This window comes from Clupea harengus, chromosome 9 (genome assembly GCF_900700415.2).
Source record: "Clupea harengus chromosome 9, Ch_v2.0.2, whole genome shotgun sequence".
NCBI lineage: Eukaryota > Metazoa > Chordata > Actinopteri > Clupeiformes > Clupeidae > Clupea > Clupea harengus.
In genome coordinates, this window is record NC_045160.1 from 8,464,660 (window position 1) to 8,479,570 (window position 14,911).

General features: G+C 39.7%; 1 protein-coding gene and 1 pseudogene across 7 annotated transcripts in view; both read left to right on the forward strand.

The window, feature by feature from the left end:
- The window catches only part of frya (furry homolog a (Drosophila)), a 77,704-nt gene extending 70,476 nt beyond the window's left edge, over positions 1-7,228 (forward strand). For 4 of the 7 annotated variants that reach the window (XM_031573258.2, XM_031573254.2, XM_031573257.2 and 1 more), the window contains 9 exons: positions 331-503; positions 752-977; positions 1,190-1,339; positions 1,504-1,602; positions 1,693-1,776; positions 3,536-3,553; positions 4,058-4,168; positions 4,379-4,569; positions 5,990-7,228. In XM_031573258.2, coding sequence (XP_031429118.1) covers positions 331-503; positions 752-977; positions 1,190-1,339; positions 1,504-1,602; positions 1,693-1,776; positions 3,536-3,553; positions 4,058-4,168; positions 4,379-4,569; positions 5,990-6,248 — 1,311 coding nt within the window. In that variant the 3' untranslated portion in view covers positions 6,249-7,228. Of the gene's footprint in view, positions 1-330; positions 504-751; positions 978-1,189; positions 1,340-1,503; positions 1,603-1,692; positions 1,777-2,155; positions 2,160-3,535; positions 3,554-4,057; positions 4,169-4,378; positions 4,570-5,989 lie in introns of those variants that run through there. The other 3 variants (XM_012827080.3, XM_031573260.2, XM_031573259.2) reach the window with 2 other exon arrangements.
- A 2,904-nt stretch (positions 7,229-10,132) lies between these two features.
- LOC105899804 lies at positions 10,133-13,735 on the forward strand (annotated as a pseudogene).
- Positions 13,736-14,911: the final 1,176 nt, after the last annotated feature.

Consider the following 14,911-nt stretch of genomic DNA (forward strand, 5'->3'; position numbering starts at 1 on the left):
CATAATTTAAAAAGAATTCACACCGTGGAGTTCTGTGGTCTAGGTGCCAACTGTGCTGTTAGTGGTGTTTTTGCCTGCCTTTTCAGTTGTTATATTGATAGGGTTTTGCTGCTTTGATATAAACCCATCCATCTAATAAAGGACAAAATGGGTCGATGATTCATTTCAAAATCCAAAATAGAAATCCAATTATTAGTCAAAATGTAATCTTACTTGAGAGAATGCAACTGAAGACTAATCTAGTTTTTGTGCACTGACTGATGTTCAGTGTGATTTATATTTGCATGTAGTTTGATAAGCTACATTTTTACTGACTCTCCTTCTCTTCAGCTTCAGACTGAGCTGTCAGAGGAAGATGAGGAGAGCCATATGCATGAAGAGGACCTGCTGCTCTCTCTCTCTGTGGATGACCTGCCACCAGCCTTTGCCTATGCCGACAGGATGGACATGGCAGAGAGAGAGAAGAGGGCAGAGCTGGAACTGGAAGCCAGCTGTATGCCCAGGTGGGCATTCTCACAGATCTACACTCACCAATGATTTCACCTCTCCTCATGGAGATTGTGTTGTTTTTCCTTTGTGGCTGCTGTCTGTTACTGTTCCTCATGTAATTCAGTGATAGTGGATAAGTTTTACATTGCTAACATTCTTCTTTTTTTTTTTTAATTGGCTGATCATATTGGTTGATCTGTGAGATTGTGCTCCTACTCTTTAGCTGTGTGAGATGATTTGAACACTGCTCTTTGGTCTGCAGTTTTGTAGGGCAGGGCAGCCAAGCTGAGGAGGAGAGAGAGGAGATGCTGGAGTCTCGGTCCTCCCCTCCTCCATCCCCCTTCTTCTCGGCCATCCTGGCAGCATTCCAGCCCGCAGCATGTGATGATGCTGAGGAGGCGTGGCGCAGCCACCTCAACCAACTGGTGTCCGATACCGATGGCTCCTGTGCCGTCTACACCTTCCATGTGTTTGCCTCCCTCTTCCAGGTAACCTCAGCTATGAGAGTATGAGAGTGTATAATGGGAGGGATCGCCACAGGAGTCATTAACCTAATTGCTTTTAGATCAGTGCACAAAGTTGACAGCCTTCCAGACGTCAGATGTCAGAGTCTAACTGGGTCAGCTACTTTTCAGATCACTTGGTCCAACGAGCTGCTGGAATCACTTAAAAAAAAAAATTCTCTTTTTTTGCTGCATAGAGCATCCAGACAAAGTTCTGCTCCTTGACCTGTGACGCTGCTGGTTACCTTGGTAATAGCTTACGAGGAATAGGATCAAAGTTTGTTAAATCATCGCACATGCTGACATCCTGCGCTGAATGTCCCACCCTGTTTATAGATGCAGATACTGTAAGTATGCCATTATCTTCTACATTCTTGTTTTGTGTATTCAGCATCCTTAAATTCCTCACACTACAGAGTGCAATATTACACACTGAACATAGAATTCCTGTTAAATATAGGAGAGTTTAAATATGTATCCAACTTCCCACATAAGCATTGTTCTTTTCCAGATCTTTTCTTATGGATTGCTTGAAAAAATGAAGTTCAGTGTGCTGGAGCTACAAGAGTACCTCGACACTTACAACAGCAGAAAGGAAGCAGCTATATCCGTATGTCTCTAATCCACAAAATTAGACTTATCTTAATAAAGCAAAACAAATCTGTATATCCATTCATCCATCCATGTGTTTTTCTCCTAGTGGCTACATAGTTGTAAGGCCAGCTTCCCTCAAGACTCAGGGGCTGGGGGCATCACATGGCAGCCAGGAGACGATGAAGAGAAGGTAGGGAGTGCCCTTCTCACACACCTGGCACATATTTAAATTAAAGTAAATTACAAGAGAATTTTAAGATTTAAGAGAAAACCGAAAACTACCGGTTGCCAAAGTCTTGGATCCTCGGGGTGTTAAACTAACTAACTGCTTGTTGTAAGTGAGCTCAGGCTAGATTTACATAGTATCAGAGACACTGTGTATTCACTTATTTAAAATAATTCCATTCATCACCATTATTTCATTATAATGGCACATAGACATGGCAGGACAAAAACATATTTGTGAGTAATTTCATGGTAATATTCTAGAAGACTAAAGTCACAGTAAACTCTATCAAATTTCTATCAATCTTTCACATTTTTTGCTTCTTCTGATTACTCTGTGGTAGCTCTGTGAGTGAACTATTTTCATATTTCCATATCTCCACCCTCAGCTTTGAGCCATTGTCTTGTCTTGTTGTCCATCACATTGACTCCCTCATTCTAATGTGCAACAGGGCCTCTGAACTCTGCTGGGCTGTAGGGCAGGGGTTTTCAACTGGTTTTGTCCCAGGGACCACCATTCTGACCAGAAAGTAATCCGTGGCCCACTGATGTGCCAGTGATTCCCAAAACATTTCACAGTCCCGTACCCTTCTTTTTCATGTTTGTAACCGCCGCCACGCCCCCTCCCCCCGCACACATATTCTGCCTATAACACTTGTCAGTGTAATTTATTCGCTGAATATGGGTCTACATCAGTATTTTGGGCAATGCGACTTGGCTATTCAGACATAAATATGTCGACGGGCCCAGGTCAATGGTGAACTGATCAACATAGGCTCATGTCGCGGACCCCCTGCAATGCCGTCGCGGACCACCAGGGGGCCACGGACCCCTGGTTGAAAACCCCTGCTGTAGGGTACTCTATTCACAAGAATGCTTTCAGGATATAGTTTTGCAACAACACAGAAAGAAAGTGTTTTATGGCAAACCTCTCCTCTCTCCACAGTCTCTCTTCCTTGTGCTTCATTTACTGTATTTGGAAAGGAACCTTTTACTGAAGGGACTTTTTATGCTGACTACTACAGCATCCTGAGTGCATAAATGAAAATAACAATTCTGTTTGACTCCTCCCTCCTTTGCTGTCGCGCTGCTTTTGCATGTCTACTGCGGCGTGTGCATGCGCCTCATGCGCCTTGCACTTTCAAATTAGGGCCCTTTAACACAAATGGAACTCTTGATTATAGATACAGTATGTTCCTTCGCCGTTCCGGTGAGAACCTGGGGTGTCATGCAGATTCTTAAATAGAAGAGCAATTCAGTTCCAACATGTCCCCCAAGTGCATTTCTCACCAAGGGTAGACATATGACTGGCCCCTGCTATGTGCTATTAATAAAAGCAATTTGAGTGTTGAATTGAATTGTTTGAAATGCACAGAGGGGTTGCAGGGATAGTGAAAGGAAAAGAGACCTGGAGAAGGAAAGCTGCTGATATAACTGCAAATATTTATTTTGGAGACTTCTGCACTCCCAGCAGAGTGTGCATTACTGTTTACTGTTTGAAGATTCTTCTCCTGCTTGGCTCTTGAAAGATGCAAGGACTGCTGGCTGGCTGCAATATTATATCCCCTGCTTTGTTTCCAATATGCATGCAAAAGTAAAATGATGTAACTTTATTTCACCTTTGCTAACACTGCTGCTTCCATGGGTTTGCCAGTGGGTGCCTGCTGTTTTGTGACTCTCTTTACCTCATTTCTCTCTTATCTTGTGATATGCCTACTTTGTAGCAAATGGAATCCCTGGCTGTAAGTTAACAACAAAGATGTTTCACTGTTCATTGCCGATCATCATGTACTTAACTAGATTTACTAGGTTGTAACGGAAATGAAAGGTGACAGAACAAAATCACCTCAGCCAATTCTATTTCTGTGTTTGTGCTGTACACTGTAGTTATTTCCTTTTCACATGGATAGTTTATGTAGTTGTAGGTATTATTAGGATAGTTTTAGTTTAATGGGCTGAAGGTTTTTTAAGACAGAAAATTCATAAATAGAGTTACAGAAATGTTTTTATTTTGTAATTATACAAATAGTTTTCATACTGATGTCGATATGTCATGCTTCTATAATAAACCAGTGCTTTTACCTCTTCTCACTTGTGAACCACAATATTGGGTGGTTCCTTCCCAACACTCGTTGCCTCTTTTCACAAATATTACAGAATTCAGTACATTTACAAAGATAGAAACCTTGATTTTGATACTCATCATGTAATCATTGACTTTTTTGTTTTTTGTTTTAATTTTTTAGCAACTGGAACTGTGTCAACGGCTATACAAACTCCACTTCCAGCTGCTGCTGCTTTTTCAATCTTACTGCAAGCTTATTGGCCAGGTTCATGCAATAAGCACTGTACCTGAGGTATGTGAATGTTCCCATTGCATAATCACTTTTATAAAACTCAGACTTATTGTATTTTAGTCTGATGTTATGAGATTTTTATTTCAGTGCCTGTCTTTAGTGGTTTAGCTGCAATTACCATTTGACACTATTTAACAGCATTGCAGTGCCCTGTGCTGTTTTTGGCCATTTTGTCTAAACTGAGGTGGACTGTCTGTGTTGTCCCACCAGCTTTCCAACATGTCCAGTGAGCTGAGTGAGCTGAAGATGAACTTAAGAGCCGCCTCAGCGCACCCCCCTGCCTTAGAGATGCCCTCTTCTAAACCCACCTTCTGCTCCTCCGAGGCTGCTGTACAGGCCATTTTGGAGAGTCTGAAAACCAAGGAGTTGTCCACAGCCATCAGTTACATTCGCGAGTGCAGGTTGGCATTCACCTATCCCATCTCAGTGTAATATTTGTTTAAATAGATTATCATCAACAATACTGCAGTCCTAGTGATGATTGCTGCGTAAAACATCCATACAGCATTCAAACAGGCTTGGGTTACTCCATTGCTTTTGAATGATTCACTTAACCCTTCTTACATAAAGACTTCCAGGCCAGTCTCCCATCTCCCCTTTTTATTGAAGATGCGTGAAAAATCATTTTGGTCTGTTTCTTGAGATAATTTGGGAGTGGCCATTCTACTGAAACTACTCTGAAGCTTTAAGAAATGCAAGACTGCTTAGTCATCAGTTCTTATTTTACTAGACCTGTCAGCAGCCTTCGATATAGTAAATCACAAAATCCTCCTTTCTACACTGTCTGAGCTGGACATCTTGGGGAAAGTATACTGTTGGTTGCAATCTTATCTCACAAGACAGGAGGACGTATCCTACCTCTATGGAGTACCTCAGGGCACACTTCCACGTTTCTATTTACACAGTTTCATTAGGAGAGGTCATCTGCTCCTGTTGGTTCACTTATCATTGGTATGTGGATGACACCCAACTGTAGGGGAAAGTGGGGTCAGTTTTTCTCATGGTCATATAATATTTCAGTGCACAATTAATATGCATTAACTTCAGAGTGTGCTCTTGTGATAACTTGGATTACATAGTACTTAGTTAAACAAATAAGGACATTTAATTAATTGTAAACTGTTATGACCCTGACTTTTGGGCCGCAACATAAAAAGAAGACAAAACTGGGTGCTTTATTTCAATAAATAAATAATAATAAATAATGCCTTTTATCCACATTAGGATAAGACAATTAAGCCCATGCACCACCCAAAAGCGTTTGCACTGCCACTGTAAGGCCAGTGGGGCTGAAGAGGGGCATATGATAACATGTAATTACATTTATAACAATCTTAAATTATGTCATTTCTTCATTATTGATGGATCATCATTCGTTTGTATGCAACCACTTTATTTTTAAATAATGAAAAGAAGACTATTTAGTAATACCAATAAGCTACATTAATAATTAGTAACAATCATCAACAGACTTTTTGCCTATTTTGCTATTTATTGTGGCCTGATATTATAAAGTGTTACACAATCCGCCCCTTTGACATAATATTAGCATCCAACTTGCCTCAACATTATTGAACCCAACTAAAGCGGCAATACACTTGGGTGTCAGTTTAGTTTCTTGGAACATGTGAATTCCCTCTCAAGGTTGTGTTGCTTTACGTGCCATAATATTTGGAAAATCTGAAACATTGATATGTTTTGTAAGTTGTTTTGGATATGGATGTCTTCTACACGCTACGATGTCTTCTACACTCTACGATGTCAGTTAATGGTTAATGTGACGCTGTTACGGTAAATCTCAGTTGTGGTTCTGTCCTGCAGGAGGTTGTGGCCCAGTGATATCTTCGGCAGTCCCCCTGAGGATGAGGTCCAGACCCTGCTCCACATCTACTTTCGGCATCAGACACTGGGCCAGACGGGAACATTCGGCTTGGTGGGCTCCAGACAGGACCTGTCCCAGATCTGCATGAAGCTGATGGAGCTCAACAGTGAGATCCGGGACATTATCCGACAGGCCCAGGGCTACCGGGCCATCACTGCCTTCCTGCCAGACTCCAGTGTGTCTGGAATTAGTCTCTAAATGACTCAGGCTCCTACTCCCAATGGGTTATGCTGCTAACCTAACCATGGTCTACCAAGGCTTTCCTCTCACTCACAAAAACGCACTCTCTCCACTCTCTTATTTTGGGAAAGGGGGGTCAGAATGTAGTCAGATCTCCTAATGGTAATTATGAAATCACCATGCAATTGAGTTCTAAAAGAAAAGCAGCCTAGGTTTTTATTGCACTAATGATTCTGTAGTGAGTGCTGAGAACAGGGACCTCCATTACAACAAGGACATACCAAAGTTATACAAAGTTAATGTTATGTAGACGAGTGTTTGTGATAGGAAGGGAAAATGTGCAATGCATCACATAAGTGAAAGACCTCTACTGTATCATGAAAGAATGTTTTTGAACTGTAGTGCTTTTAACTACTTGAAATCAGAGTAATGTTATTTATTTTTCCATTGCTCTTATGAAGCTTTGTGTGTGTGTGCGCACACTTACCAACTCCAAAGTACAGCTATGCTTTGGCACATACAATGTAACTTCATACACAGGGTGCATGTCTACTGTCTGAAAGATTTGGATGACACTAAGGGTTATCCTTTATTTACATACATATTTCATGTAGTTTAATGCTGGCTTTCTACTTTCTGTTCGTAGGAGATTTATTTATTTTCACATAAGGTCAACCTGCTTAATTGGAAAACACAAAATATTCTGTCTGTCAAACTGCCAAGCATAAGAACAGATGTACAATAGAAACATTTATGGGTATAAATGAAAAGAAAACTATTTAACTGAAAGATGCATATGTACATATTATATTGGAAAATTGACGTTTGTAAGATTTTATTTTTATGTTTTTAATTTGCTGTCAGATTACAAAAAACATTGTCCCCAAGGGAATATTGTTAAAGCTGTTCATGTTGTAAATACTTTTACTTCTGTGTTGTTCTTTGGTTTCTGTTCTCTAAACAGCTGTAACAAAATAAAATGTTCCCCAGTTGTTCAATGGCCTCTTGCACCTAGAGAATTCAGAAAATTAAAATGGACACAATCAAACTTATTTTTATGCATAATTTAGCTTTTTCTTGGCAGCCAGAGGATTTACAAAAGACAATTATAAAAGTTTTACTTCACACCTGTTATATACAATTATATATCAAAGAAAAAAAGCACACACAAAAATAAATAAAACATCCAAAAATCTATTTCCATCAGATTCATCATCAAGACAGCCCATTTCTATTATCTGAAGGAATCTTACTTTACTTTTCTTACATTCTCAGTCAGACTTTGGAACAATCACGAAGAGAGAAAATATAAAAAAAACAACAATGGAAGTAAGATCAATTATATTGTTAGGATGGGGGGTAAAGCAAACATAGGAAAACATAATCAAATGTACAAATGAAAATTGAAAAACAGTCTGGTCAGTGGGGGGCCAGATTTATTTTTTATCTGTTGGCTTGCCTATCACAATACTGTAGATACCACTTTTGATTGTGGCAAATTTAACATGTGTGATCAATGGTTAGTGTTGATAAATAACAATTAGCTGACCTGAGTGTCAAATCCTGGGCAATGCAAGATGCTCTTTGGATAAAGGTGTTTGTTAAAGTTGCATTTTTGGATCACTTTGTCTCATTGATAGCTCATGACTTACATATACAGCATTAATAGTGGGATAATGTCTTCATTGACAACTACATCTATATTTTTTCCTTCATACATGCACATTTCAAAGCAATTGCTGTACTGCACCACTTTTGTATAGTTGGTAACAAGGCTGCAAACAAACAAAACAAAGCAGAAAACTAAATAAAGTTTTATTTAAATAATTATTTTATTTTATAAAATAAATGTATTTATAATGAATATATTTCAAGGGTATAATTTAATTTGTCTGTCAAAATACAGCATCTTTCCATCTATAGTGATCTAAAATGAATAGTTTACTGATATGCTGATCATTGATGGTGCACCGTCTGTTGTTATTCCTTGGAGCGACTTCCATGACAGACCAGCATGCTCAATTGCGTCACACAGTTGCTCAAATACATCCTTAGCTGTGGTACGGCCTTGCATTGTTTTTACCCAAAGTAATTCTCCTGTCACTTCAAACTGGTTGTTAACACCGCAGAAAACAATCGCGAGCTGAGCATCATCATTTATGTCAGTACTCTCGTCCAGAGCCACAGAATACGCACTTAAAATTTTGCCTTTGACGCACAGCTAGATTTATTTTTCGATAATGAGCTCCGGACTATCGATATCCCGCTTATCATTATGATGTTGCCATTTCGTGACTTCCGCTAAGAAAAAATAGAACTTTAAAGTTTCAAATGTTGCATAGCAACCCATTACTTGCTGACTTCAATTAAGTTTCCATTACGTAATGACTGGACTACTTGCATGAAAGATGTGAATTAGAAGCACAAAACCCGTTGCCAATGGCAGCGGTAAACGTTGGGGTGGCCCATTCAAATCAATGGAACTTTTTGCAACATTCAGAAGTGAAATCTGGAATTCGCAGATGGTGAAGGAAAGACCACAGACACAGACCCGTCTGCAAATTTTTTTTTCAAATCGACTCAGACAAAGGGAGGCAACACGTCTAATATGGCAAAACACCTCTCAGACAGACACCCCAAACTTTTCAAAGAGTTCAAAGAAAGACAGGTTAGCAAATGTGATTGCAAACATGCACACCCCCAAGCTCACCCATATACAGCCTAACACGACTAGCCTTAGCCTTGTTTCGTAACAAGCGATTCTCCCCATCGCAGAAAATCGACGATGCATAGGACAATGATCATAATGAGGTGTGGTTAACGTAATGAAACCGCATTTTTCACACTAGTAATGTTAACTGCCATAATCTGAAAATGATGCATTTAATCAGTACAGGTCGTGTTTATCGTTGCAGAAGGCCCCTTTTTAAGGATAGGTTAGCCGAAGGGATATCGGATAGCCCTATTGCATGTAGCCTCGTTTAACACGTTGATCTAGCTTTCAATTTGGCTGCAAGAACATAGCCCAATTCATTGTCAAAATTAAACTGTAGAGAGAAAACGCTATACATGCAAAATAACCTACAATTTCACTTATGTGGCCTATATGATCATGAGGTCAGAATGCACACAAAAGTGCACCAAATGAAACACAATTGATGCAGTAGGTTACACGCTGGTGGAGCCTGAGGGTGGATCTTGAGCTAATTATTTTTAGTTTTAGTTAAGGAAAAAATATTATTCCATGAATTAAGATAAAATATCTCAATATGCAAAGTTCCCTTCCAGCTGTGTTTGAAGGCCAGCGGAAATATGAGAGGCTCAAAAGATGCGAAGAGGTTAAACAGAGCAGTGGCTGAGTTCATCTGTACTGATCAGGTGCCAATATACACAGTCGAAAAAAATGACTTAGGAATCTTGTTGGACAGGCCATATATGCCATATCGAAATTATTTCATGAACAATGAAATTCTAAAGATGTACAATGAGACCAATCAGGTTATTCAGGCTCAACTTCAATGTCAGCCTTGTTTTGCTCTCACCACTGACCTCTGGACAAGCAGGGCAGTTGATGCATACATGGCACTCACGATCCAGTACGTAACAGAAACCTGGGAAATGCCGTCCTGGTGTTTAGGCTTTGTATTCAGACCATACTGCAGATTCAATCCATGAAGCACTGGAGATGGTGTGTGAGAAATGGGGATTGGACATGTCAAAAATGGCTGGTATAACTACTGGCAATGCCTCCAACAACAAAAAGTGATTTGAAAATTACACTTGGATACCCTGTTTTGAGCATAATCTACATTTGGCACTAGGCAAGGCTTTAGGCATTAAACATTAAAACAACCTTGTCCAGGCTTCGGACCACCTTGTCTGCATTTTCCAGGTTGAATAAAATGCAAAGGAGCCTGAAAGACAAACGGAAGATCCTAAATGTTCCTGTGCAAAAGCTCATTCATGATGAGCCCACCCGGTGGAATTCCACCTTTGAGATTGTGGACCGATTCTGTCAACAGCAACAACCTGTCTGTGCTGTTTTGGCAGAAAACAAAAAGATGTGGCTTCTGATGCCAAAAGATTCTGATGTGGCAAATTTAGAGACTGTTCGAGAGATACTTGACCCGATAAGTGACCTAACTGATGCGCTAAGTGGAGAAAAGGTACCCACACTGTCTTCTGTGCTGCCTCTGAAATGGAAGTTATTTTCCTGTCTAGAGAAGAGGGATGGAGAACACTTCATTGCAGGTGACACGAAAGACCAAATAAAATCAGACTTTGCCTCAAGGGGAAATGTCAGGATTGTGCCTTGTCCTTGTCTTGTGCTTTTACCTTGTATCAACCGGAAAGGAAATGTACCAACTCTGAGGTTGGCCCGGAAGTGATAATTGGAGCGCTCAGTTGGAGTTGATGGAGACCCAAGATGGAGTGGTGTTTTGCCCGTTTTGTGGCAAACATATGAGCCGATTAACGTGATTTAGTTTTTCGTGTGGTCAGTCTGTAGAGTTTTTAAATGGCGCAGACCAGACGGAAGGACCAAGCGCACAGGGGGCATCTCAACAGCCGGATAATGCTAAACAAAGTAAGTGCAGCATAACGCTCGCTATTTGAAGTATGTGAATGAAAGTGAATAGCGCTATTGGTTATCGGCCGCTAACTTTCTATTTTGAAACGGAGCTTTGTTAATTTCAGCAGAATAACCTTGCCCATCATATAAACAGTTCCTGGAGTACAGAGGCTCAAAGTCCAAAGAGCGTCAGTCTTTTAACTATGGGCCGAGAGGAAAACATCGGGCTAAAGAACGAAAACACGTCCAGGTAAGTTGTACTGACTGTATTAGCTTATCAATACTCAACTGTCTGACTTGAGGTGACTCATAAATGGATCTGTATCATAGTAGATTGATAGTACAGATTGAATTAAGTTAAAAAGAAAAACTAATATCTTTGAAGAGGGTATCTTGCGTAGATTTTAGGGCATATAGCGCTCTAGGCAGAATAACAGAAGCTCTCGTGCAGGGCGAGATGCTTTGCTAAAGCACTTGGGCAAAACACTGTAACGATAGAGTGTAGCTTATAGACATGTTCGGCTCACTATGAAACTGTGGTGGCACCAATTAGACCATGGAGGGACACCACATTCTCCATAATTAATGGGAAACACAGATGAATGTATAGTCTTTTATTTTACCTATGTTTAATACATGAAATTAATCTTATCTTTGTCATTTTATTAAATAAACATTGGATTGATGGTGCCAAATGGAACTGATTTAAAACCTCTAAGAGGGAAAAACACTCCTGTTATTTGAAGACCCAGAGGCAGCAGCACCTGATGTACTGAAACAAGCTGTCCAAACAATGAAAACATTTAACAAGGACATGCAAAAAGGACTGTACATCCTTTTGTATCCAGAATGCTCAGAGGTGCTTCATGCGCCTGGATCAGAAAAAGGCCATTCAAATTGGCAGAATATAAAAAGGAGCTAGGAAGGCCATATTCCAAGATCACATTTTTCATTTGCCTAGAAACACATTTTAAAGGAGGTTAGTGGAGCTCATGATTCAATATTTTAACATATTTTAGATACTCTACTGAAGGAAGTATCTACATGATCTGTTGTTTGTTTGTTTTAACACCAGTGGATGATACCTCAGACTCTGATTCTGAAATTGTCATCGCATCAAGGAGCACAGCTGAATTAAATCGAGCTGACACAGTGGTACATCAATTATTTATGTATTGATGTATTTATTGATTTATCTTTGACAATACTGACAACCTTTCACCATTGATATATATAATGTATGTGGTAAGGGAACAGTTATGAAAGCTATTACAAATTGTTGATAAATGAATGCGTTTCCTGTCAGGTTTTTTAACCAAAAAATCAAAGTACTCCCAAACACAAACCTGAAGATGAAAGGTAGGTACATTTTGGCATCTAGCCTTTGTCACGGAGTCAAACATTTTTAATGAGGTCCTTTTCTAGTGGTAATCAACCAATAGGAATCTTGCCTGTATTCGTTTACATTCTTAGATGACTATTGTAGGCCTGAAGAACAGTAATAATTAATGTAGTAATTGTATTATTTTTATCATGTTTTAGAGATGTATCGGGACATTCAGCAACAATTCGGCCTGGTCAGGTAATAGGGCAGACTGTGGCAGCCTGACATTTCTTAGTGTTGTTGTTTCTCCCTTGTACGTTGCTTTGGACAACAGTGTCTGCTAAATGACTAAATGTAATGTAATGTAAATGCTTTTAATTTGTTTTTCAGATAGTAATATCTGATGCTGAGGATATGGATCCATCTGAAACAAAGAGACTTGCTAAAGGTAAAAAACAATTATATAGTGACTCACATACTTTTAATTTAAATCATGGGGAAGAAATTTGTGTTTCAGATGTTTTAACATGGAAATTGTAATTTCCCAACAGTAAATACACGGACCTGTATGCACCAGGTGTTGAGGAAGAGGATGAGGAGCTGGTTGCAGTCAATGTGGAGAATTTCCAACACACAGCAGTGTAAAATTAGCTTTTGAGTGTGGCATTCCAGTTTGTTTTTTCATTGTGCAATATTGCTGGTATTTAAATAATTGTTGTAAAAGTGTGCACTGTCTGGGATATCCATTAATTAAATCCCTTTTTTGTCATTACAGGGAGGAGATGGACATTACACTACCTGACATTGTAGCAAACCTGTCGCTTCCTATTGATCACAAAAGAGTCAGCAGTTTCAACATCTCAAGGGCTGATGTTTGGGATGGAGCTGTCAGAGGTTTCAAGTGTAAAACATATTCTGAAACCTGTGACATGCTGGTCTGATTTACTGATGATGCTGGTGTTTTTGAGGAGGGAATTGACACAGGTAGTCCAAGACGAGACTTTTTAACTTTGCTAATGAAACACCTGAAAGACCGGCCCATTTTTGATGGACCAGAAGGACATCGGTTCTTGGTCTACAATGCAAATGGTATGCATAGGGTTAGATGTGTGCTATACTAATGGTTGGTTAATGATCATTAAACATATATATATATATATATATATATATTACACAGCATATGCTTTTTTCCTCAATATCTTAAAGTATATAATGTATTGTATGTTTTCATTTTGCAATATGAATTCATTCATAGCTGTCAGGGAGGATGAATACTCCCTGGCAGGAAAGATGATCACAGTGTCAGTTGTACATGGAGGTCCAGGACCCCATTTCCTGTCAGAAGATCTTGTACATTATCTTGCCAGCCTTCATTCAAATCAACAGTTAATTTAATAACTGATGAAGAAATATGGAAAGCTTTGCAAGAGGTGAGAATAGCACAAATCTACAGTGTGGTAGGACAGAGTTTTACATGGTTCCTGCACTGTTTTAAGACAATGTTTACTTCCTATATCGCATACACAGAATTTGCAGAATGTATTCATTTTTGATAGGGTAGGGTTACAGCATGCTATTTATGTCACTGAATAAAAATGGGCAAGATCCCTCTTCACTCGCAGATTGTACTTTTGTGTGAGCACCTGCCACATCATGCAGTAGCCAAACAGCTGTCCAGGTCCACGAAGTTCCAGTTCGCTAATTATGATGTTTGTAGAGGAGAAATCCTTTCTGCGATATAACCAGGCATCATTCAGTTTGCTTTTCAGAGACCTCAAGCTGATGTGTACACCGTGTAAACATGACATCATGTCCACGATTACAGCGTACGAGTGTCCCTCATTAAAACATTTTATGCACTGCTGCAGCATATCTAGTCGTTCAGTCTGGTCTGCGACATTTAAAAACTCTAAACACCACTCGATCACTGTCCGTCTTGGGTCACCATGAACTCCATCACTTCCGGGACAACATCGGAGTTGGTACATTCCCTTTCCGGTTGTCATTTGCAAATTAGTTTCGCCACTTGTACATTTTTTTCAGCACTTGTAAAAGTGTTTCACGTCTTGTTTATTTGTTTTCTGAAATGTAAAATTGTTTCGGGACTTGTAAATGTATTATGGTAATGTCATTTTGTTTTATGAAATGTAAAAATTAACGCGTTGATCTATGAGATTATTGTGGCCGAGATTAATGAGATAAAATATTTTAACGCAGTTAACGCAACTTTGTTTACTTCCGGTGTGCGTTGACTCCTGACATGAAACCACCGCGTGCCTGCAGTCAGTTTGATCGAGACGGTAGTGGAAGATGGGGAGAGCTAAGGAATTGTTGGGCGGAAAGTTTCGAACAAAACTAAAGTTGTATGTAGCATTTGTCAAGCTGAATTTAGCTATCACAGAAGCAGCTCGTCTTTAAGTTATCACCTTAATGCAAAGCACCCGACAGAAAGCAGTCCCAGGTTAGATGGTCGCCAACCCACACTCCACGACTTCGCTAGGAAAATAACTAGACCAGCCCGTGAAAAGGTTACCAACGCTGTAGCAGTTTGGGTTGCCAGTGACTGTCGGCCCATCAACATAGTTGAAGACGGTGGGCTGACTGAGATGTTCCGAATTGCTTCAGGGGACAATTCTTACGATTTACCGGCAAGGGGCACAATTGTGTCTCGCATACATTCCTTGTATGACGGCGAGAGAGCACGAAAAAAATACCATTAAACAACATTGTCTAAAATACACCCTGTCTGAAGTGATTACTCGTTAATTGATAAGATTCAGTCTTTAG